The sequence below is a fragment of the Pocillopora damicornis genome, chromosome 1 (genome assembly GCF_964200805.1).
Source record: "Pocillopora damicornis chromosome 1, jaPocDami1.2, whole genome shotgun sequence".
NCBI classification, from domain to species: Eukaryota; Metazoa; Cnidaria; class Anthozoa; order Scleractinia; family Pocilloporidae; genus Pocillopora; species Pocillopora damicornis.
This window is the reverse complement of record NC_142670.1, coordinates 39,313,958-39,337,596: the sequence shown is the minus strand read 5'-3', so window position 1 is coordinate 39,337,596 and position 23,639 is coordinate 39,313,958. Positions and strand designations below refer to the sequence as shown.

The window sequence follows — 23,639 nt, the reverse complement described above, 5'->3', positions numbered from 1 at the left end:
ACAAAGTAGGAAATTAAAAATGCTAATAACTAAGAATGTTTGTTAAAAAGAATGTTGTATTGTCCGGGCAAAGAACAGGAATTGTTGTCCGCATTGGGAGTTAACTTGGAATGCCACGGAATTTGAAATTTTTAATTTCCTACTTTGTACTTCACACCTAGTATTTCTTACCTTTTTATCATTTTACCCGTTGAAGGCTGTAGCGCAAACAGCCGAAAGCTCGTATTTTTAAAAGTTTTAGCCAGAGATCGTTTTTAAATTTTACAAGATGTTTAGAAACAGGTTATTGTGTTCCAGTTACTGGGTAATTAACAGCACTATTGATGTCAACGTTACAGGGAAAGTGTGATACAAATGATTGAAATTGTCATGTTAAGGCTATTGAAATAATCGTAAAAGAAGCGTGCCGATTTCAATGATGGCAACAAATTCGTGTTTTGATTTGTTGTGCAGGGCGCTATTTTTCTGTGAGAGTAAATTGAAAGGGCCGCGAAGTTTTTTATTGTTACAGCGTTTTCGCATTTTCAATGTATGAGCTCTTTTAAGCTGACATGGCATTATTTTGAGTGATGTTATGTGTTAAAGTGAAAAAGAGCGTTAAGAGTAGGGTTAAATTTTTTGCGCAGTCATGAACGATAAAGGGGTTCAAGTTGCAATTGGATCAAAACGTGGAGAAACCAGTGCTGGTGGTGAAACCGAGACAACATCACAAATACAGATAGAGGATCGAGGGACGCAATGTGGAACGGCGTTAAGTGGCAGCTATGGACGCAACCGCGAACACCAAAAATGGCGTTATGACGACCTGGTAGCGCGTATGCAAGATAAAGAACTGTTTGTGTATTGGCTAATGGAGGAAGGACTTTTGGCGAAGGAACGTTTGTGCCCGATTTGCGCTGGAGAAATGAGTTTGAGTAGGTGCGAGGATCGATCGGATGGTTTCAAGTGGGAATGCAGAGTACAAGTTAACTTTAAGAAACACAGGGCAGAGTTGTCGATACGGAAAGATAGCTGGTTCGAAAAGAGCAGGATGACGTTAGAAGAAATTCTGAAGTTAAGTTATTGGTGGTGCCAGGATCTCGATCAGAGACAAATTAAACATGAACTTGGACTTGGAGAAAGCATGGGGGTGGACTGGGACAGTTTCTGTCGCGAAGTATGCGAAATAACACTTCTTGAAAATAGCGAAAAACTAGGCGGAAAAGGAAAGGTTGTTCAGATAGACGAAAGTAAATTTGGCAAAAGAAAGTACCACAGAGGACATCACGTTGAAGGGCAGTGGGTGCTTGGAGGTATACAGGAGAAAAGCAGGAAATCTTTTCTGGTAGCAGTCGAGAAGCGAGACGAAGAAACACTGTTGCCCATTATTCAAGACTGGATTGAACCGGGAACAATTATAGTGTCGGACTGCTGGAAAGCGTACTCCAAACTCGAGGCGCATGGCTATGAACACCGAACAGTCAACCACTCTGTAGAATTCGTGAACAAAGACGGTGATCATACCAATAAAATTGAAGGACACTGGAGGCATGCCAAGTCGAATCTGCCTAAGTTTGGTGTTCGAAAGTACCTTTTCTCCACGTATTTGGCGGAATTCATTTGGCGATACATGCATCGCGATGAAGATTTGTTTAGGGTTTTTTTGAACGATGTAAAGAAAGTGTATGCCATCAATACAAGAGAACATTAATTCTTTTAAGTGTATTAGACAATATTCGAAAAAGTGTAGAACATTATCTCCTTAAAGCGTAATAGAAAATTTTTTGCATCGGTTTCTGTTAAAAATTGTGGTTGAAGTTAAATTAGATGATGTAAATAAGGCCAAGAAGTTGTATAAATTTGTTGTTGTGAAATTTATGATGTTAATAAGGCAAAAAAGTTGTAATATATTATTTTTCAAAGCGTTTGAAAAATTGGTATTGCGTAAAACGAGAAATATGCAGGTGCTTGTTTCGGCTCATGGATAATACAACAAGGTATATACATGTTTAACTTGCTTCTTTCGGCATATAGATAAAATGTAAATTATGTTGACTACGGGACTGCGGTAGCACGGACCAACAAGGTGAACAAAGCAAAAAGCGGTATATTTCATGAGGTTTATATATAGATAGTATGTAAATTATGTCGACTGCGGGACTGCAGTAGCAGGATTTGAAAGGGCGTGTCAGTTGCGGGGTATTCTGAAGTTTAGCCGGTGCAAGAGATGCTTGAAAAGAAAAAAGACAACGTTCTGTCGAATGGGATGCGATTCATGTGGCTAGAGGTTCTGCTTGGACTGTTTCAAAAATCATAACACCGAAGCCTGACGTGGCGCGAAATTCAAACGTCTCGAACGATGAACGCTCTTTTGTCTCGGTTAAAAAAAACACTTTAGAAGACATACCAGTAATTTTGTTTGTGTTCTTTTGAAATTTATAATTTTCGCTATAAATATTTCCGTAAAATATTTTTGCTTTACCTACCTTATATCGAGAAATTACCTTGTGAAACAACATACATGCTTTCATTCATTAAATCAAAATGGTGTGATGAACAGTTTTGCGTGTTGCATGATTTTGAGGTTTGTTTTGTCAGCTTATTTTCTCATATTGGAGATGTTACCTATCTTAAATGAAAACTTCAATCTCTGTAGAATAAACTTTCTCTGCATTGGTGAGTCTAAAATTGCCTGGTTCACTCACTATTTTGCTATAGTTGTATGGCACCTCAAATTTGCCTTTCACTAGTCACCATGATACCCGAACCCCATGGGCAATTAGGGCATTTACCTAGATAGGCACCCTTGGGAGTGAGAGGGTTAAAGAGTTGTTGTTCTCTCTATCCTCTATTTGAAAATTAATTTGTTAGCTTTAGATCATGCCACTTGGACAGAGCTTGAACCAGCCTGCAGAGTATCGTGGCTTGCCTTTTATAATGAGTTAATAATAATTTTCTTTTTCTCTACTTGTAGATTATAATCTTACAATAATCAAGACCAGACATAAAAAATTCAAGGTAGTTTGATGAATCGAGCATTGTTGCAAATTTCTCCTAAGCTTTAAATCATTTCAAACAAAGGAAAGCTTGAAGCTTTATCACAAACAATTGTGTACTGCTTGTGGAATCTCTGAGTGTTTAATTTTGGACTGTGGAAAATGAAGATGCACTGCTGCTTCTTCAAGGGAGATAACACTACAGGGAGGGGTATATGAAGTATGCAATCAATAATGTGATAAGATTACTAAAGTCTTAAAAAAAAAAAAACAAAAAAAAAACATCAAGTGTAAAGAATATTGAAGCTACTATTTTGAAAAAAAAATGTGTAATTTAGTATCAAACTGAATAAAATACATCACTTACACTTGGCCTCAGTTTTTCTCTCCAGGATTTTCCTCTTCTTTGTTGGTTTGATTCACAATGTTTACAACTTCTTCATACCATCCACACTCTTCGAGAAGCTCTTTGGCAACACACATGGAACCTGCCAAGGACAACAGCACCTGTACGCCTAGAAACCAAAGTTCTGATATGTCATCCCAGAAATCTCTGCACTGGGTGGCTAACTCGCTCTTCCTATCACCTGGGTCTCCTTGTGTTTTGCTGGTAGTAGGGTATCTTGCTTCTTTCAAGATCTGAATGGAGTTTTTAAGGAAAACAGATACCTCCAATTGATCAAACGATACTGTTTTTCCTCTGTCTTCGTGGCATTTCACAAACAAAAGACCAAGAACTACAAGATTCACTAAAATAGTGATATTTCTATCTCTGAAGAGTAGCTGTGAAGAAGACACCAGGGCATGTTTGCCAATCTCCTTAAGTGCTTCAGCTTTTGTCGCAAGTTCTGGTTCTGTCACAAGGATATTCAAGAGAATACCAAGCATGGTAATAAGACACGTCTCTGACTCATTGTCATCTGTGACACCTTTTGTTTGTCCATGCCAACTGTTCCAATGATGAAAAAAGTACTTTGATAAAAGTTCAAGTCCATTGTTTTCAACGAGGATCTTACGCATTTTATCATCAGCAGACAGGTGACACAGGGGTGGTAACATGAAACGCATGATGTCATATCTAGTTTCTGAATGATGCCCTATCCAATTCTCCAGATCTGGTAGACTTGCACTTGAGTCTTTTTCACTTGAAATCATAGCATCCTTTCTGTCATCTTGAAACCAAAGCTTAAATTCTGCAAAGGAAGAAAAATATTCATCATAACCTAGAAACAAAGAAACATATTACATTTAACCTTTTAACTCCTATGAGTGACCAAGACCGAATTTCTCCTTACAATATCAATACAATATCAACCAAAAAAGTGATGAGAATAAAGAAAAATATCAATTTGGGGATAACTAGTTGATTTAACAGGGCGTGAAATTGCGCCTAATACAGGCGCCAATGCGACTAAATTTTTCACTTTGGCGACCAAATCCTGAAAGTTAGTCGCCAAATTGGCGACTACAACGTTTCATCATAACCTTACCAAGAGATATAGTGAATTAAATAAATTTGCAAAGGTAAATCTGCGGCAAACTTCCTCGCTAAGTTTGTTTCCAAACCATAGCACATGCATCTTGATCAATAACTAGACGCCATCTTGGATTTAGATGAGCCTGAATGTTGTATATCATACATCCTAGTGTCCACTTTGTAGCACGTTAAAGATCTTTTCCCTAACTTAATTTTTGAGGGTCTATCTAGAACACTGACTGCGTAAAGAGAGATTTTGTTCGTCTTTGAAAATGGCAACCAACTTTTTTTTAATTGGCTACCACTTTGAAGAAGTTAGGAGCCAAGTGGCTATCAGAAAAAAAAGTTAATTTCACACCCTGTTTAATTCTAAATTCTCTGAACCAACACTATAAGAATGGTTTGGTTGACAGAGAGGAGAATAACAAATTTGATCTACGAGTAAATGGGTTAACCTCTTGATCAAGTTACCAAAACCTAAAACTCCTGACATCTGAAAGGAAATTCTTCTCACTAATGCCAATACATGCCTTTGATGATTAGACCGGAAAATACACCTCTTCAGCCTTTGTTGTGTTTACTTATTCCAGGTCAAGTAGTAATACTCTAGAAAACTGTTCCTTTCAACTTTTGTAAATTCTGTGTATATATGCATGTGAGTATGAGGAATTTGAAAAGATTTCTCTTGAATATAACCACATGACTTGAAGTGGGTAATCAATACATGCAAGCTAAAAAAAGTATATTCAGTATTCAATCCAAACAATACACTACAGTTGGTAATTTAATTCTCAAACACTGAAATTTTACTTATAAATCCCTCTCAAGAGATGAAGGAAAAAAGTCCTAAATGGACTTATTTTTGCTACCATGACATCAATTCTAAACTTTTGGGTTGGTTTGTGCCAAGTTAAAAGCTATTTTCTGGCTGAGCAACCTCATTAAAATGCCAGGAAAAGTCAATTTATTTACCCAGAAACTAAAAAGACACCTTTTGTTACTCTTTCAAACAATGAAACTCTCTGAGGGACAGATGCAAATTTTCTGAATATTTAATGATTTGGTCACACCCAAGGTTCCTGAATAAAGATCAATCAGAAAATAAGAATTTTTTCGTTGTTATTATTGTCCCAAATATTTGTTCGACAAAGTTTAGCGATTTCCTTTCAGTTTGCCAAAAATTAGCTTACGTACTCTTTCAAAAGATAAAGTAAAATTTCGTAGAAAAGGTTGTGGTTATTCATCGTGGTGAATAACAATAACAGCTAGCAGTATGCAGTCGACACGTCGCGATCTACATCACCCGTGACTACAACGCGAGACAAACGTAAAACTTAGCTTTTATAAAGTAAAATACAATACGCCCTTTTCACATTTCATTTCAGTCCAGTCCTAGAAAATTTCATTTACCTTTTTCCTGAGAATTTCAACAGTATTTAATAACATCTTTGAAAAAGATGTCTAACTTTACTTCAAACATTGATATGTAGCAAATGACATGATTCGCATATTCGCCATTGCTCGCCGAAGATGACCTGAATGAACTGAAACGTGTCGCCATTTCAACTGCTTTACAAACATATCTGGACTTTTCTACTTCACCAGGACTTAAAATTCTATTTGGAGCTATGCATTTTTTGAAAATAAGATGTACTACTCGGCAAGAACGAGAGTCCGGTGTTTTCAATTCGCTGGACCAAGACTAGGAAGGCGTGTATGAGGTCTGTTTACGTAAGGAGAGGAAAAAAAAAATTGAAAGAAAATCTTACAGCACCTGTTGTAAGCGATTCCTCTCCGATCTTCAACAGAAATGGAAGTAACTTGCCGACATCTTCTTGCAGAGCTGAAGTCTCTTCGGACATCCACGCACAAAGAATGCGGACTGACGCCACAACCACGCGGTTTTGTCCAGTTCGGCGACCTCTGACATCGTGTTGTGCCACCTGGTCCAAGTATAATCCAATGGAGTGCATGGCCTCGGTTGCCAGGGAGTATACTTTGGACAGGCCGCCGCTAACAATGGACGGCAAATGAGATTTTGTATGAGTTTGAACAATAGCAAAGTTAATTGCTTTTTCGAGAATATTGTAACAGCTGGTCAGGACAATGGCCCTGGGTTCGATTTCCTCCGAGGTTTTACCGTCCAAAATCATTCTTATTTCAACACTGGCAATCGTAAGGCTTAAAATAAAGAGTCCCTGAGAATCTTGTCCTGAAAATGTAACCATCCAATCCATTCCAACCAGATCGATGATTATCGATATTAAAATCAGAGAGGGATCTCTCTGTGACGACGAAATTCTTGATTGCAGAATATCTTTCAATGCTTTATTTATATTGGCCAACCACGGATGATCTTCTTGCCCTTCAAACGTAGATTTCTCAGCACCCGAAAGAAAAAGCACCAAAAAGTTACAAAGTTCAAATTTACTGCTGTCTTGAGTTTCTTTGAACAGCCTGCTCAATGTACTCAGTACGCCAAGAAGGTCGTCTCTTTGTTCTCGCCAAAGCACACGTGGTTCATTGTAGAGGATTCGAAGCAAGATTTCAATAGCATTCTTTGAATATTTTTCTTCAAGGACTTCGCAAAGCTTCGAAATTGCTCCCATTTCAACTAAATGTCTAATTCCGGTCGAAGAACCAGCGAAGGAGGCGAGAATTTGGTAACAATCGTCCGCGATCGCAGACTCGTTTCGTCCCGCTGCTTTGATAGTGGTCAGGAGCATTGGAATTTTATTTATCATCTCGCTGTGAGAGCAGAGCTCTTCATCAGTTGCAAAGCAGGCCAGAATAGTCAACGAGAGCGATTGATACACATCTGGAGGACAGCCGTTGGGTACATTTCGGGTACTCAACAATCTGTTCAAAAACTTGAAACCGATAGCGTCAAAAAGTTCCCTTCGACCAGCGACATCAACTTCGTTCGAACTGACCAACTGAGTGACCAACATCAATGCGGCAAAACGCTCCGTGTCTGTCTTTGCCACTTTAAGGAGCGAGATACACTTCCAAAGCGAGGATTTGGGTTTCCCATCATCGCTGGCATGTGTTTCAGAAGTAACTTCGCTCATTATGAAAAGAGCAACTGATCAATCTGGATAGAAGAACATGAAAGCTAAGCCGACCCTCAACTTGAAAGCGAGGATAAAATCTTATTCCCAGGGCTCCTCTCTCGAGGAAGCTTCCTCACGAAATGAAAGAAGAGATAGGAATCTGCAAACAAGGTTTACATGGATACTCTTTTCTGTATATGATTCTAACGATATACTTGAAAATAAATGAAAAAGAGGAAACATACTCTTTACGTTACAAGTTACTCAATTCATTGATACTTTAATACGATCATTCAAAAGAACATTGAGGAAAGAACATTAAAGTTAGTAGGATAGAATATGTAATGTACACAACGTATCACGTTGAAACATAAAATGGCTGACTTTGTTGAGTTCGTGAGTTCGTGACTTATGTAACATGAAAGAACTCACCGTGTAGTGATTAGATGGCAAGCTTACTTGGCCATTTGCACTTCTGGTCATTGAGGAAGTTTGCAAACAGGACAGGCAAGTGTGACTAAAAATTCCATTGCTCTCACCGGCTAAAGAATCCTCAGCTTCCCGTGAGCTTTAAAATTTCGAAGCGACAGAAGTAGTTTTCCATCACAATAATATCAAATGCTATTGTTATCAAAGTCTTATCGAAGTGAGAAGTGTATGTCGTATAAAAAATTAAAAGAGTGTCATGATCGGTGCTAAAACACTCATGATTAACAGTGAAAGAACCTTAGTCCTCATTTGTCAGTAAAAGTTTGAGAGATGATATTTATTCAAATGTTGCTTTGATAAAGCTATGAGGATTTTGTGACTAAAATTGCAGCAGTCTGCTTTCAATAATCCTTTGAAAAACGTTGTTTCCATAGATTTTGTTTTTCCCAGTTTAAAAATTTTTACTATGGGCACGATCATAAATATAGATTAGGAGAGGGAAAGTATCAGTGGCTTCTTTGATAATTCATTGGAAGACCCATGAAAACTATTTATGGTTCAATGTAAATAAATTAAACCTGTTTTGATCCTGAATATTCGTGTTTAGTAGTAAATCTGAACACACTCCTTGTGGAATGGGTAATATTTATGTTATTTTCTGTCCAACACAGGTTCTGATATTGGCACCCATATTTACCATGATAAAGCTTCTGGTACAGGTGACAATTTTTTGTTTACTGTTCTATGTAAAGGATTTGATTTTCCATTGATGGTATTTTTGTGAAAATGGTATGTTGGAAGATATCCTATGAGAAAAACTTGTCTCATAAGTGGAAAAATTTCCTCTGAAAATTGATTTGAACCTGGAAGTATCAGTTGATAACTGAGTGTAAACTTCCAGGTGAAGGAATTTCTTTAATAAATTTTGCCTCTGATGATGGGTTAAATTTGGAAAACATGATGATCGACCATTATACTTCAACATCTCATGAAGGAATTCAGTATACTTTTTTGCATATACAAAATTTTATCTTCCTCACACCTTTCTGCACCCTTTTTAGCAAAGAACAGGAGCATAGCTGGGATTTTTCAAAGGGAGAATCACATTGCTTCAAACAGACGATACTCACATGATTGCTATGTTGACCTCCATACCATGTTTACTTTTAAAAAAGGCTTATAAAGGGGGATCATGGGCATCCTGGGTCCTCCCCTCTCTTGCTAAGCTGTTGAAGAATTATTATAGGAAGTGTTTACCTCTTCTCCTCCCTGGAGAGTGAATTGAGTGTATTCATTTGTCTACTAGACCCTGCAGGGGACACATCTTACTCTGAACAAAGGAGACTTTGGGGAGAGGACAAGGGAATATCATGGACACCAAAAAACCGTAGACCAGAGAAGCTAAGAGATGTACTTAAAGAGTGTGAGGTCAGGAGCTGCCTGTCTTAGTCTTTTTTTCTCCTTATTTTATCAAGACATAATTGAATAGTTAGCAAAGGAGAAATCAATAATTGTTATATCTTTGGAATGTTTTTTAAAGAAAATATTCTTATTTATTGTGAAATTAAAAAAGCTATGTGACTATCAAACTGAGGGCGAATTTTGGCAAGTTTTTTTTTTTTTTTCAAGAACAATACCTTATATTTTCAACTTTTTTGCAGTTTTACTGTTGCATTGTTCTTAACGTTATAGGGTCTTCTTCTTCAAATGCAGTGAAGAGACTCTTTAGAAACAAAAGTTGTTAGATCAATGAAATTGTACAATCATTCTTTGCATATTTCTAATCCATCATCTGCTTACTTTGATTTTTTTTCCTTTTTTAAGGATTTGTTACAGCAGAACAGAGTCCTTAATGTTCGATGGAGAACTTTAAGAAATATCCAGGTGCATCAGGGTCAGGGTTTGGGTTAAAAAAGAGGAAAAAAAATTAATATTTAAGCAACACACATGAAACTGACAGTTGCGGTGACCTGTTTTGGTGATCTGTTGTGGTGATGTGTCATTCATTTGTGATGTGTGCCTGAAATATAAAATTAATTATTTCAGTCCTTGACATATAGTTATAAAATGTTACTTAATAAATATCCATAGCATACTCTGAAAGGGGGAAAAGGAATGTGGAGTTGTCTGGAAGACTTCTCAGTAATGGCATTGTTTTCTACTCAGGCAGATCCCTGACAGACAATTAATTAAGATGCTTTTGCTTTTCATGGTTAGGTGCTTCTTAGTAATGGATCTTTGATTTCCATCTTGGTGTCCTCTTCTTCTGGTGATATTGAAAAAATTTCCCTTGACAAGAGTTTAACTGGAAAAGTTCCTGATGCAATAAACAAAGGTATGCAAATAAATCCTTAATATAATGGATTTTATGCCTATGTGGCAGACTTGATTAGTATTCTTTTATATTCATTTTATGACAAGCCTTTTTGGTATGTCTAACGAACAATAGAGCCTCATCTCAAAGACGAGGCAAGGTGGGCTAGTATATATAAATACTTAACAAATCGACAGTGGTTTGGCGGGGTCTGTACTCTTATTGACAACAATTTTTGTCAATATTATGGAAAAATATTGTGGACTCACGAGGCGCAACACAGTGCAGGTGCAGCGTGTTCTCCAAAACACAAAGTTGATGGAAAACTACACAGTATAAGGTAGATTGGCACACTTGCATTTCATGGTTGATCCTGTTGACTCCAATTAACTTGACATTATATTCACACTTTGTAGTAACTTAAACACATAAAAAATTAGCAATATTAACCAATGTTTCAGAGTCTTTATGATGCCATTGTCATGGTAAATGTTAGGATGAGGAATTCTGTGAGCATTAATAACAGCAGTAAGTTTACATGATAAAGAATGCAATATTAAATTACAGTGTTAAAGTGTTAAAGTATTTCTGCAATTTAATCTTGCATTCTTTATCATGTAAATTTATTGCAATTATTAATTCTAGCAGAATTCATTATCCTAACATTTATCTGGACAATGGCATCATGAAGATTCCAAAACATGGCTTCATATGGCTAATTTTTACATGTTTAGGTACAACTAAATCTCTGTAGTTACTGCAGTAGTAACTTATGATAGAAATACTACCTGTGCATTTCAGTGGTCAAAAGGATGATAAAGAAAAGCTGTGCTAATTTCCTTACATGCTGCTGGAGAGTGACGTATCTTATTTTTATTTTCAGCAATTGTCAGAGACTCTTTTTTGTTGTTCTCGCTAAAGGAAAAACCTAAAATTTGCTATATGTATTTTAACAAAAAACCAAGCCTGGACTTCAAAAAGCTGGAAAAAATGTCAGCCATGGAACCAAAGGTAGTTCTATTGAACTGTATCTTTTTATTCAATTCTGTCCAACAAAACCTCCTATGTTATTTCCTGGTCCTTCTTGCCGCAGAAATGCAGTCCTAGTGATCATGATAAACCTGGCAGTGCAAGTTAACGGTATACAAGTTTTTTCATAGAAGGCATGTAGAAATTCAAGACTCTGCTCCCCCACCCTTATGAAAAATCCTAGCTACACTTCCCCCTCCCTCCTCTTCCCCACATGCCATGCCCTATCCTCTAAACTGCAGGGTACCTGTTCAACTCCATTCTCTTCTCTCCAACTTTTCTGGCTTCAATGCATCTTCTCTTTTCCTCATTATGGAACACAGCTAAAATTTATTGTAATAATGGATCAATATCAGTATATGGGCAACTGCCCACCTACCCCTCCCCTAACCCAACATTAACCTTAACTTGTTATCAATTGACTGTTGTTGGGTTAGGGGAGGGGTAGGTGGGCAGTAGCCCAGATATTGATATTGACCTGAAGTAATTTTTATTTTCTTACTGACTTTCTTTCTAAGACAATGTACATTGATCTACCGGGGCCATCAAGTAAGAGACTTGACAGGCACTTGTCAATCAACTCACGCCAAGACATGGTAAGAGGATTAAAATAGTTAAGTAGCACTCAAAAAATTTCATTGTTATCGATGCAGTTTAAGCTGTGGGGAATGTAATGTGCTAATAATCAGCCTGGACCCTGGATTTAATCCTTCAACCCCTAAGAGTGACCAGCATCTAATATCTCCTTACCATATCACCCCTGAATCAAACCTTAAGGTCACAAGAATGAAGGAGCTGATCACCAACTAAAGAAGCTCTTGATTGTTAGACAAATTCTCCATGTCAGTATCTTAGGAAATGTCTAGCGAACAGTATGGAGAATATGCATACTGATGTTAGGGTGTAAAGAGTCAGAGGTGTAGGTTTGAGTCTTATCCAAGTGGATTAACTTATGTAAGGGAAACTTGGATGATATCCAATAGTAATGAGGCATGAAGTTGACATTAGATGTAACCTTTGATCATTGTTAACAGGCACTGGTTTGGTGGTCTGGCCACAGTGAAGAAGCTTGGCCATGGTCTCCAATGACAGCTGAAAAGGACAGAGCAAATATGGCCATCTTTAGTTTGAATGGGTAAGGATTTTGAATACCACCAGCACATAATTGTTATACAAAATGAATCATATTAGTCTGTATCTCTGATTCAAGCTTCTTTTTATTTCTGATGATTATCAAGGCCAAAGATCGAGATGCTGTCCTTTGTAAGATCAGACTCAGAGCCTGTACATGCTTTGTTCAGGTATGTAAATACTTTTGACCTTGTTATCATCATTACCATTTTCCCTTCCTCTCCTTGGAGAGGATAGGGCCATTTCCTCTCAGTCTCCTGCTTGTGCTTTCCTTTGCATCTGTGGCTGCTTCATTCCAGGTTCTAAGCTTCTGCTTCTCAAACTCTCTTTCTACTGTCCTATGCCACATCTCGTGCAGCCTCATTGTTGTATATTTATTTGGTTTAATCATCACATGCCTGAACAATGTTCACAAATATTTTCTTCTTAAATTCCTTAGTTTCAATCAGCCCCACCAAATTCTTACCTTGGAGCAGTCATCAGCTGGAGGAGGAGAAAACAGCATTGATAGTTGTATTTATGTTTATAATGGCACCAAGGTTGGTCAAGTAACAATTATGTGCATCAACATTAGTATGCATCTTCTCCATACTGTTCTGTATACATTTCTTATGGTGTTGATAAGGAGAACTTGTTCAACAATCAAGAGCTTCTTTTGATGGTGATCATTTCCTTTATTCTCATGACCTTAATGTGTGATTCAGGGATGATGTTGTAAGGAGAAATTAGATGCTTATCACTCTTCGGGGTGAAAGGGTTAAAGGCCAAATAATCCATTTCTGGAGCTGCTTATCCTGATTTCCGTCAGTCAACAGGATCTTTTGTAAAAATTTCCATAAACAGTATTTTTTGATATGTGAATTTTACTTCAACAGATTGAAAAACTCTCTACTACCACTATTCCATTAAAAGGTATTGAACAAGGAAATTCAGGTGTTAACTTGGTTTGTTTTTTTACCTTTTTTTTTTTAAAATTTTGCAACCCTCTCCAGTTATTTTTACTGACATCAATTTGTATCCTGGTATGTGTTTAGCTTCAATTATTGTTCAACAAAGAAATCACGCTGAGGACAAACTACTGCTGGGATGTGAGGATGGCACTTTGGTATGTGAACAAAATAGATGTTATTCAAATTGTGCTTAATTGTATGGAAACTGAGCCTTGCAGTTTAAATATTTGTTGTGATACTTAAATGAAACATCACACATTGTCTAAGAGTTCAAGTTGCTTATTACATGGCTAGTAATTCGTCATCTTGATAATCCATTTAGTAAAGCTAATCCTTGACAAGTAAGTAACATGAAACAAATGATGAACTATTACAGCCCCTTTGAGAACTTTCCTTGTACTTTTGGTTGATTTACTGACTGACTGAATGACTGACTGACTGACTGACTGACTGACTGACTGACTGACTGGTTTGCTGACTGACTGACTGGCTGGCTGATTTACTGACTGGCTGATTAACCGACCAACAGACTGACTCAATGACCAATGTACTGACTCACTGACTGCATGTGAATGACATTTCTTGATAGATGCTATATGATGACCACAGGCGAGTGACCCAGATGACAAAAGGCAGCCTGGTAAGAAATGTGCACATCACAGCTTCATGATTATACATTTTACTGTAATGTGCTGATAGTTTTATTTCATGTATGATATTATAATTGTGTGAAAAATATCCAGTGCACTTTCAGTTGCTTGACTGATTATGACTGACTAACTGATTGACTGACACATTGACTTGCTGGCTGTCTCACTGATTGGCTAAGTGACTGATTGATTGATTGATCAAAATTTTAATCAATTGATTGATTGACTGATCAACTGACTGATTAACTGGCTGACTGACTGATTGATTGATCTTGTGTTGAATGATGAATGTGTTGCATTTCTTTAGATTCCGTCAATTATACATTGGCATCCTGGTGATGCTGTGGTGCTAGTATGTAGTGCTGATGGAGACATTAAGGTAAATACAACAAGAAATGTGTAGCTTTTAACCCTTCAACTCCTAAGATTTCATTAGTAATTCTCCTTACTGTCTGCCAAACGATTCTTATTATGTTAGTTGGAGAATTTGGTATCGGATCAATTAGCAATTCCATACTTGATATTTTTCTTGATTCTCATCACTTGTCTGCTTGATATTGTAGTGATCTTGTAGGGAGAAATTCTGTCTTGGTCACTCATGGGAGTTGAAGGGTTAACTCCCTTCAAATAATCACCAGTTTTAAATGCAGCTTTCATGAAAGATTTCTTTGAGGCTTTTTAGCATGTGTGGTTTGAATTGTGCTGTTATTAAATGTTATTTCTGAATCAATGACTAATGAATATGTGGATTTCTTCTAGGTATACGACATGGCATTGGCTCCAGTCCTTATTCAACTTGTAGCAGAAAATCCTTCCCCACAACATACGTTGAAGCTCCGTGAATACTTACTGTAAGCAGATTTTTAACATTTGATTATTACTATAACCCAACAAGAATTACTAATTTTTTTTGCTCAACTTACCAAGTCTCTTAGGTGGATATATTTTTTATAATAAGTATCTTTTTTGTTAATTAGCAGCAAATTGAATTGTTGGTACAATTTCTTTGTGCTGTCTCTCCCCACCCCAAAGTGTAGATAAGGACAAGCAAATTGTGAGCAAAACCAGACAAGATGCAAAGTAGGGGAGGGTGGTCTAGAGGAAAAAACAATACTTATGGTCTCTTTATCCAACTGTGACAGGAATAAACTCTAATTGCTATCAACGGATATCAGGCCCTTTTTTTCGCCTTGAAGAGGAACTCTGTTTTATGTTCTAAATTTTACAGGATAATGTTTAGAATTTGTCTTTTAGGAACCCAGTGAAACTGAATAAGGTGTCCTGGTCATGCGAAGCTCCTATCGGTAACCTCTCGGATAACAGTTTATGTTGCCATGACAACTTGGTGATCTTGTTTGACAGGTTTGTAGTGATACACAATTTTTGACAGCAGGGTCACTTCCAATTTTTCCTTAACTCTTTACACCCTATCATCAGTATGCATATTCTCTATACATTTCCTAAAGTACTGATAAGGAGAATTTGTTTAACAATCAAGAGCTTCTTTAGTATGTGATCATTTCCTTTATTCTCATGACCATAATGTGTGATTCGGGGTTATACTGTGAGATGAAATTAAATGTTGGTAGCTCTTAGTGGTCTAAGGGTAAATGCTCATTCCGTTCACGATCACTTTCCAAAAGTGTGTGTCTTCATTTTGAAAATTTTCATTAAATGTTTCTGTCTTTTACAGGGGACCTTTGTGTTTGTTGAGACTTGAATTAGGTGTGTTGACAAATGGACGACTTGGCACAGTGGAGCTGGTGTCAGAGTATATTAAACATGAACAAGCTGAAGAGGTATGTAGTGTGGAACTCAACATTATTATGTGAGGATAGAGAGACTGGTCTCTGATGTTATGAAAAAGTTTGATTATGATAAGTGATACTGGTACCTTTTATTTTACAGGCAGTGAACTTTCTTAACAGTATGAACTGGAACACGGAGGGCAATGCTTGTTTTGCCTGCATGTCCACTATTATGAATTATCTACTAAGACTTCCACTGAACTCTGAGAGGGAAGGTAATTAAGAAGACCATTAGTTGCAATTTATGATTCTAATTCTCCTCTGGGACAATACAATTTTCCAATTTCATAGTTTACAATAGTTGTGGCAAACTATGTTTAACCTCCAGCTTGACATTCAGTCCTGAATTTTCCTCCTCAGGTCTTCTTGAAGAGACACTTGGTAGTTTTTATGCACCCAGCCGACCGCTCTCAGATGAAACAGTTCTACATCACAGAGACATGATCAGTAAATTGTCTAGAAGATTCTTCCATCACTTGCTTAGGTGTTTATGTCACTTAATTTATACCTGTTGCTCTTAACATCCCAGTTTAAAAGTCTGTGATACATCTCTTATATTTTAAGCTTTAGAATCTGCCATTTGATCAGAGAAGTTCCCCTCATTGATATGATCTCCTGGTCACCTTTCTGCCTACAAATGTCTTGATAGTCTTAGCAGAAATTGGGTAGTAAATGCTCTTGGTTGTGGAGGGTTAAAGCTTGGATACTGACAATTATCTAAAATTTTGATTACACTCAAAAAAATCTCAGACTGTCCAGTATGAAAATTTTGAAGGTTTTAACCCTTTAATCCCAACTCTCCTTACTGTCTGCTCTACAATTCTCATAACATTAATTTGAGAATTTGTTATTGGATCAATTAATAATTCTTTAATTGGTATTTTTCTTTATTCTCAATACTTGTCTGCTTGATTTTCTGTTGATATTTTGAGGAGAAAATCTGTCTTGGTCACTGATGTAGATTGTCCTTAATCCCCAAGAATTGGTTGATTTTAAATTAATTCTTTACAACAGGATCTAGACATGATGATTAGTTAACAGCAAATTATTATTTCACAATAAACTATTAAATTAAATATTGCTTATTTTTTGCTCTTTTCCATGGTTATGCTAGATTTAGAAGATTTGAAAAGGCATTTCTATTAGCTGTAGACATAGGAGCAAAAGACCTTTTCATGGTGAGCCAATTGTTAATCACAATCACTTCAATTAAAACCAGTATTATAACTTGTTTCCTCAATTTCATGTCTTTTTTGTGTGTTGTTGAATTTTTCAATTCTAATCTTTTGTGGTCATTTATTTTTCAGCTCTTTGTCATGTTTGTGTCACCTGTAAGATGTTATAATGAAGGTTTATTTTGTTTCCTTTGGTAGGACATTCATTACCTGGCTGCTGACCTTGGTAATTTACCACTTGCTGAAGTAGCAAAGCAAAGAGCCATACAAATTGACAATGAATCTCTAACATCAGGTACATTTGTATCAAAAAGTAAATAATACTAAACAGGTTTTTCACATGACCTGCAAGGCCTTGCCTATGCAATCTTTTTACTAGTAAACCATTTTAGTGAAAAGTTTTGTGTGTCTGTCCAGACGGGTTTAAGTGATCATGATGACCCAGTCAACAAGAAGCCATCTGGCCCAGTAAAAGTAAATCCATTCCAAAGGAAAACAGAAGTGAGAAAAGGAATTACATTTTCCACAAATATGGGGATTTCTGTTCCACTGTGACATAATTAGAGACAAAGGTTTCATTATACAACTATTTTCTAATTCTTCCCTGTCTGCTCTATATCAACACAATGTGTTTTAAATTTTCTCAAATGTCATTTCCCAAATTTCACCAACTTTTCAGCTATTCAGGGTGTTAAAGTTTTTTTGCTTTGATTTCTCATTGGCTCCATGTTTTTTTTCTTCCACTCTCATTGGCAGCTGTGATAATTTTGGTTTGTTTTTTACAACACTTGAAAGAAATTGACTCTTATTAACACTTTGATTTCATTTGTAAGATACTGGTGAATCATATGATGATGAAGAAGAGGACCTGTCCTACATTGAGGAGGAAATGGCCAATGGTCTTATAAGGAGTAGCGATGGTGTTTATTATCACAATGATGAGTATGATTACATGCATAATCACACAGTAACATCTCATCACCTGATGCCATTGGAGGATGAGGACAGTGATGGTGCCAATTTTATGCAAGGAGCACAAAGAAGTGAGTTTCAGTGCTGCTCATCACTGATAATGTTTATAGAGTTCACTTTCTTCCTTCTCTAAATCATTGGGTAACATTTTTTTGATGACAGGAAGTTGTAATGACCCACATCATTTGAAAAATTGCAGAAGCGTGATAGGAAAAAATACCAATTTCTAAATAGGTTTTAAAAAACTAGTTTTAAAGGAACACCATTAACTCTTCAGAAGATGCAAAATAAGTGGATTTGGTAATTTTGTAACATCATGTTTATGATAACTACACCTGTACCTCAAAATAGCGGACATTTCATATGACTATTTCCTCTTGTCTGATTATCTCAAACATACTTGATTTTCCCACTTTGAATTACTGACAGTTTTATTTTTATTATTATTTCCTGCCTTTGTCTTTCATTCTAGGTCAGCACTATTCAGGGCAAGGAATTGATGAGGTAAGTTTATGGTAAACTTGCATATTCAACTCACATCAATATTAGTACTCCAACCTATTCAATAAACATAACTTACAGATTGATAAGTTCTGCTACCATTTTGATCCTTTTACAAAGCAACTTGTTCTTTGAGTTTGTGAAATTCCCATCATTACCACTCTTTTTTGATTAGGATTAAACAAAACGTATGAGTAAAGATATTGAGCTTTTTCACAGGCAAGAAATTAAAATAAAGTTTAAACGCTCACAAGGAATCAAACCTGGGACCTAAGATTTCACAGTCATATGCCATACCAGTTTATGTAAGCTTTTGCAGACATCTAGATTGGTCTTACAACTTTTTGCTTTATTATTATGTAAAACATATGAAATCCTTCCCATTTTGCCATGGGTTTGTTCAGTTTTAGATCACAGAAGACTTCAAAATATGACAAGAATGTCAGTGACACAATCAGTTACACCTCATGTGCCACTTTTTTGTTCTTACCACATTTAATGTAAACTGTGACTTATTACTGAAGAGATGCTCAACATTGTGGAATCTTTTTGTTACATATACTGATGTTTAATTAGTAATTGAACAATTTTCTTGGCAGCTGGGAATTGATGATTCAGAGGAGAGAGCAAATCCTGCTGGAACACTGAAAATTGTACATTTTGGTGTGGTGTGATACAAGTATTATTCCTCATGTTCTGACTAAAGTTTTTTTCAAGCTCTTAATGTATGAATCTCAAAGCTATCACCTTTAAGAGATAAGTGTTGATAACACAAACCACAGCGTTCACTACTATTATCTTCAGAGTAACAATTTGTCTGGCAGATAAAATGATATCTGCCCTTTCTTATATCCTTTTTGCTTTCAAGATTTGATATGCAACTCTCCTTTAACTTGTCATACATTTCCTTATATATTAGTTATGAGAATTTGGTTACCTATTAAGAAAGCATTTTCTAGTTGATTACTCTGGTTATTCTCATCACTTTCTTGTTGGATATTGTATTGAAATTGTGACGGGAAGGTGTAAGTTTGTCACCTTTGGTAATCAGAAACAGGTTTTAAAAAACCCTCTCTGTTATGTTCAAGTTCACATTTATGTTCTTTAGGCAAGCTACACCTTAAATGTTAACTCTTGGTGTAGATTTATTTAATGTTTGTAATTTTGTGCCAAGTTCTATGCTCCACAAACTGCATTTGTACATTGTACTCAAATTAATGATATTTATACTGTGTTTACATGAAATCCCATATTTTCAAATTTATCTTTATTACCGTTCATTGTACAGGCATGAGTCAAGATACACTTTACATTTTCAAAACATATTTTATGTCAAATTTTATACATTTCATATGTAAATTATTTTCATACTAAGTGCATTGTTACTGCATGTTTAGGTGTTCTTGTTACCCAGTTGTAATACTGATGGTTGTTAAGTAACTTTTTGGCCTCTAGAGTTTGTACTTAAAAAAAATCCTTGAAAAAAGAAAATAAAACTCAATACAGGTTCTTTTGAAAATTTGTCTTAATGAATTCTGTTTGAAAAAGGTTACGAAAAGTAATGTAAACGGCAGTTACAGGCAATTCAGAAACAGAGAAACTGTGCACTATGTTCTCAGATGTTGCTATAGTCGTAACACCTGGTTGGTTAATCTTACTTACTCTTCTTCCAACTGGAACAGCTTTTTAATCTCGATAGTCTTTGCAACTGGTAGTACTTATTCCTGTGCTTGCAGTGAATCTTTTACTATTCTCTGTGGAGCATTATTTAATGAGTACAGCGCTCATAATTTACCACAAACTTTTCATGTTTTCCCAACATCCTAAGTAGGTTATTTCTCCAGTACACCAATAGAAAGTGCAGTCTATTTCTTAACCCTTTAATTAACCTCTAAGAGTGATTAGCATCTAAATTCTCCTAACAATATCACCCCTGAATCATACACTAAAGTCATGAGAATGATGGAAATGATCATTAACCACAGGAGCTCTAGATTGTTAAGCTAATTCTCCTTGTCAGCACCTTGGGAAATGTATAGAGAACAGTATGGAGAATATGCATACTGATGTTAGGGTGTAAAGGGTTAATTAATTTATTTGTAGGAAAAGGAAATATGTAAACTTAAATTATCATGGTTTGATAGGGAACAAAAACCATCTCTAACTTTATATCGATGGATTTGTTTTTCTCTTCCCTAGCTTTCTTAGTAACTAGCATTTTGTCAAATACAATGTTTTCATTTAGTTTCCAGTGTGCTGTGGTGATTCCTGTAGCTGCTGAATTCCAAGATCTGTCCATTTCTGTTCTTGCTCTTTTAGGGAGTCTGTGGCTCCATTGTCTGTAAAAGTGAAAGAGACACACATGACAAGTGATTTTCAATAATGAGACAACAGAACCCTTGCACAGAATAGTGTGAGAGAGTATCATTTCATCTTCAGGGATTGATCATCAAATTAAGGTTTCAACCAATTTTGATGTTTTAAACAATAGTCTAACATCGGATGAAATGTTTACAAATGCTTTTGAGCATACCTTTCCTTCACTAAAACTTTGAAAACCTTGCACTACAGTAGAAATAATGGTCTATACTCACGGTCACTGTCGTCCACAGGTGGAAGTTCAAATTCTGGAACAGCAATTTCTATAACAGAATGAGAAGTCAGTTGAAGGTTAAAGTTGAAAAGGGGCTCAGTTATAATCCAATATATAATACGAGATACACTCATATGGTTTTGTAAACTGTACGTGGTTGAATCAAAATAATATTCCTCATAGGGTAGGGGGAGGTGGGTATTCATGGACTTTCCCCTCGCTTTCCCCTTGTGATGCAGTTTAGTGTGGCATAGGAGAGGCATGGCAGCTCGATGATTTGTGCTCTGCACACAGGATCAAAAGGCTGGGTTTGAACGATGAATGAGGGCGAGACTCTTACCCAAAATTGTTCTCTAATACCCTTGGATAGCATAGCTACTTTTGTTTCGAGCGGCGATTGCCAAGAATAACAACCTGATTTACTGATATGGCACCATTCGATTATCTTAATAAACGAGGAACCAATGTTAACCCGAGACAACAGCTGTGAAACGAGGTTGAACGAGGTCATTCTCCGAACAAACTCTCTGTTCGAAAGGATCTCACGGGCATCTGCCATGAAGATTGCTGAGAGTATTTGAACCAATGAATTTCAACTCTGTTACTTAGTAATATTTTTCTTTCCCGGTGATCTCGAGTTATCTGTGTGAATGCCGAACTATGCTTCAAGGTTAACGCCGCTCATCTACACACCGTCGTTAGGTAGCTTGTCCTTCTGCCAGTTTTCGTCAATAATTTCCAGCAATCGCCCATCACGATGTGCATATGACAACTCACTATCCTACAAACAGGAAAACACATCAATGAAAATCTTATTATCGAAAAATCATGCAAAAGAGATGAATAAAGTTAGGACGGGCAAATTACCAGCGACATGTTCCAAGATTTGCTAAAATACTCCAGGCGACAATGTCGAGAGGGAACTGGTTTCAGTGCTTTCTTATGCCTTTCTGGGGTGGTATGGGAGGGGACATATATCATTTTCTTTGAATGTTTAGTGGCTAACGTATAATTTCTTATTTCTTTCTCTATGATGAAAAAATGTTGTTGTGGATATGAATAAGTTCAACTGAAGATGAAGAAAAAAAATGAAGGCAAGAACAAATTAGCAGTGAGCTAACTAGCCCTTTCATGACACTAGCTCACACTCCCAACTAACAACTGAGAAAGGCTAAGAAAGATATTGCATTGCATCGCGTGAGAGCCCGGATGCTTATCTAAAATTCGGTTTCACGGAGGAGCGCTGATGGGGAGGAGAGCGCTATATCGAGGGGGAAACTTATTATTCTCCTGTACTGATTCCACTTAAGACGGAGCCTTGAAAGTCTTCGTTCAAGTGGTTATAGAGACAGGTTTTCATCCATGATCTCTACTATTTGAGAAAGTGAGGGCATATGGTGAGGATAGGTTGGGGAGGGGAGGTGTTTATTCGATATAGGCGCGTTCTTTTGACCGTATGGCCTAGGCCCTAAGGAATGGGCGCTTATTCGGGGGAAAGCGCTTATCAGAGCGTGGGCGCTTATTCGGGGGAAAGCGCTTATCAGAGCGTGGGCGCTTACACGAGGAAATACGGTTTTCAATTTGTTGCGGGACATCTGCATTTAAAGATATAGCAAATTAAATTGTAGGCAGCTGAAGGTTAGGAGAATTTGCAACTTTAAGCGTCTTTGCATAGAGTTTTATTATCTTTCTCGTTGGCCGAAATGTAAATAAAATTTCCATTTGACTCAAGAAAAACTTTTAAAGGAAAACTAGCAGTCTGTAAGTAGACCGATAAGACACATAATTAGTCGTTTATTTACGTCAGACGGGCGACAGACATCTGGTGCGTGGGTGAGAGGAAAAATTATCAGCCATCTGTTCATTAAGTCACTGTCGTTTGTTTTTTTATTACAATTTTTAATTAGAAGTAGGAGGGCGTTATCCACTCGGATGTTAGCAAGATTTAAAGCGTTACAAATAGTCTCCACTTCTTGATTACCACGTGTAAGAATCTGATAAAATGTGCGGACAAATAATTTACTACTGTGTGGCTTAGAGCTAAACTAAAATTGCATTCCGTATTCTTTAGTTCTGTTTTGATTTTCCTGCTGATACAAATAGGTAAATAAATCTACGGTTCTTATTTTAGATCGTAAATTAATTATTCTTCATAACGTCTGAATGCAAATTAGCGTTTGCGTAGTTATGAATAATTGAAGCGGACTACTTGATTGAAACGTCCAGTAACTAGACAAGCTTATTTGCATGTGTCTAAAAACACGGTGAACACATAAAACCAGTTATGGAAGTTTGGGGCGTGTTCTAGGAGCGACCTTTGTTTCAAAACATCAGAAGTATTTCGTGTTTAACCTCAACATTTAACAAGTCTTACAAACTTATGAATAAAGTAATTTTAACAGCATAAGAATTTCCGCCATAATTGTTAGAATGCATCAGTTGAATGTACTTCAAATAAGTGATTTTTTAGCATTTTTGCAAGAAAAAAACCTTTCCAGTTGGTCAGTGTAAATAACAATTGAAACTGTGCATCTTTTAAAGCTTTTTCGCATTTGACTCTCTTCCACTGTTTTACATCCGGC

At 36.6% G+C, this 23,639-nt stretch overlaps 4 protein-coding genes across 10 annotated transcripts in view; 2 read left to right on the top strand and 2 right to left on the bottom strand.

The window, feature by feature from the left end:
• The window catches only part of LOC113671115 (neurochondrin), a 143,474-nt gene extending 135,882 nt beyond the window's left edge, over positions 1-7,592 (bottom strand). For all 6 annotated transcript variants that reach the window (XR_016183494.1, XM_089195825.1, XM_089195807.1 and 3 more), the window contains exons 1-2: positions 6,227-7,592; positions 3,343-4,168 (exon numbers count right to left, since the gene is read on the bottom strand). Coding sequence is in view for 5 of the 6 variants with exons in the window: in XM_089195825.1 (XP_089051951.1) it covers positions 3,351-4,168; positions 6,227-7,523 (2,115 nt within the window). In the remaining variant the exon portion in view is untranslated. The remainder of the gene's footprint in view (positions 1-3,342; positions 4,169-6,226) is intronic.
• LOC149053786 (uncharacterized) lies at positions 622-2,975 on the top strand. Its single transcript, XM_089195897.1, has one exon. It carries the CDS (start codon positions 629-631, stop codon positions 1,688-1,690), a length of 1,062 nt encoding a protein of 353 aa, XP_089052023.1. The 5' UTR covers positions 622-628; the 3' UTR covers positions 1,691-2,975.
• A 156-nt stretch (positions 7,593-7,748) lies between the features above and the next one.
• Positions 7,749-19,983, top strand: LOC113671109 (WD repeat-containing and planar cell polarity effector protein fritz homolog). 2 transcript variants are annotated; one of them, XM_089195796.1, is made up of 24 exons: positions 7,749-8,012; positions 8,606-8,647; positions 9,241-9,362; positions 9,759-9,818; positions 10,152-10,269; positions 11,132-11,259; positions 11,796-11,873; positions 12,312-12,412; positions 12,516-12,578; positions 12,848-12,947; positions 13,284-13,320; positions 13,443-13,513; positions 13,948-13,998; positions 14,316-14,387; positions 14,768-14,859; positions 15,263-15,370; positions 15,702-15,807; positions 15,917-16,031; positions 16,177-16,300; positions 16,931-16,994; positions 17,190-17,286; positions 17,825-18,034; positions 18,436-18,467; positions 19,064-19,983. In XM_089195796.1, exons 1-24 carry the CDS (start codon positions 7,952-7,954, stop codon positions 19,136-19,138), a joined length of 2,127 nt encoding a protein of 708 aa, XP_089051922.1. In that variant the 5' UTR covers positions 7,749-7,951; the 3' UTR covers positions 19,139-19,983. The 2 variants fall into 2 exon arrangements, with proteins under 2 accessions (XP_089051922.1, XP_089051912.1); XM_089195786.1 differs by having other exon boundaries at positions 8,606-8,653.
• LOC113671114 (anaphase-promoting complex subunit 13) lies at positions 19,717-21,988 on the bottom strand. Its single transcript, XM_027187332.2, has 4 exons — positions 21,925-21,988; positions 21,751-21,838; positions 21,059-21,106; positions 19,717-20,803 (listed from the first exon to the last, which is right to left on the bottom strand). Exons 1-4 carry the CDS (start codon positions 21,931-21,933, stop codon positions 20,706-20,708), a joined length of 243 nt encoding a protein of 80 aa, XP_027043133.1. The 5' UTR covers positions 21,934-21,988; the 3' UTR covers positions 19,717-20,705.
• Between the last annotated feature and the right edge of the window lie 1,651 nt (positions 21,989-23,639).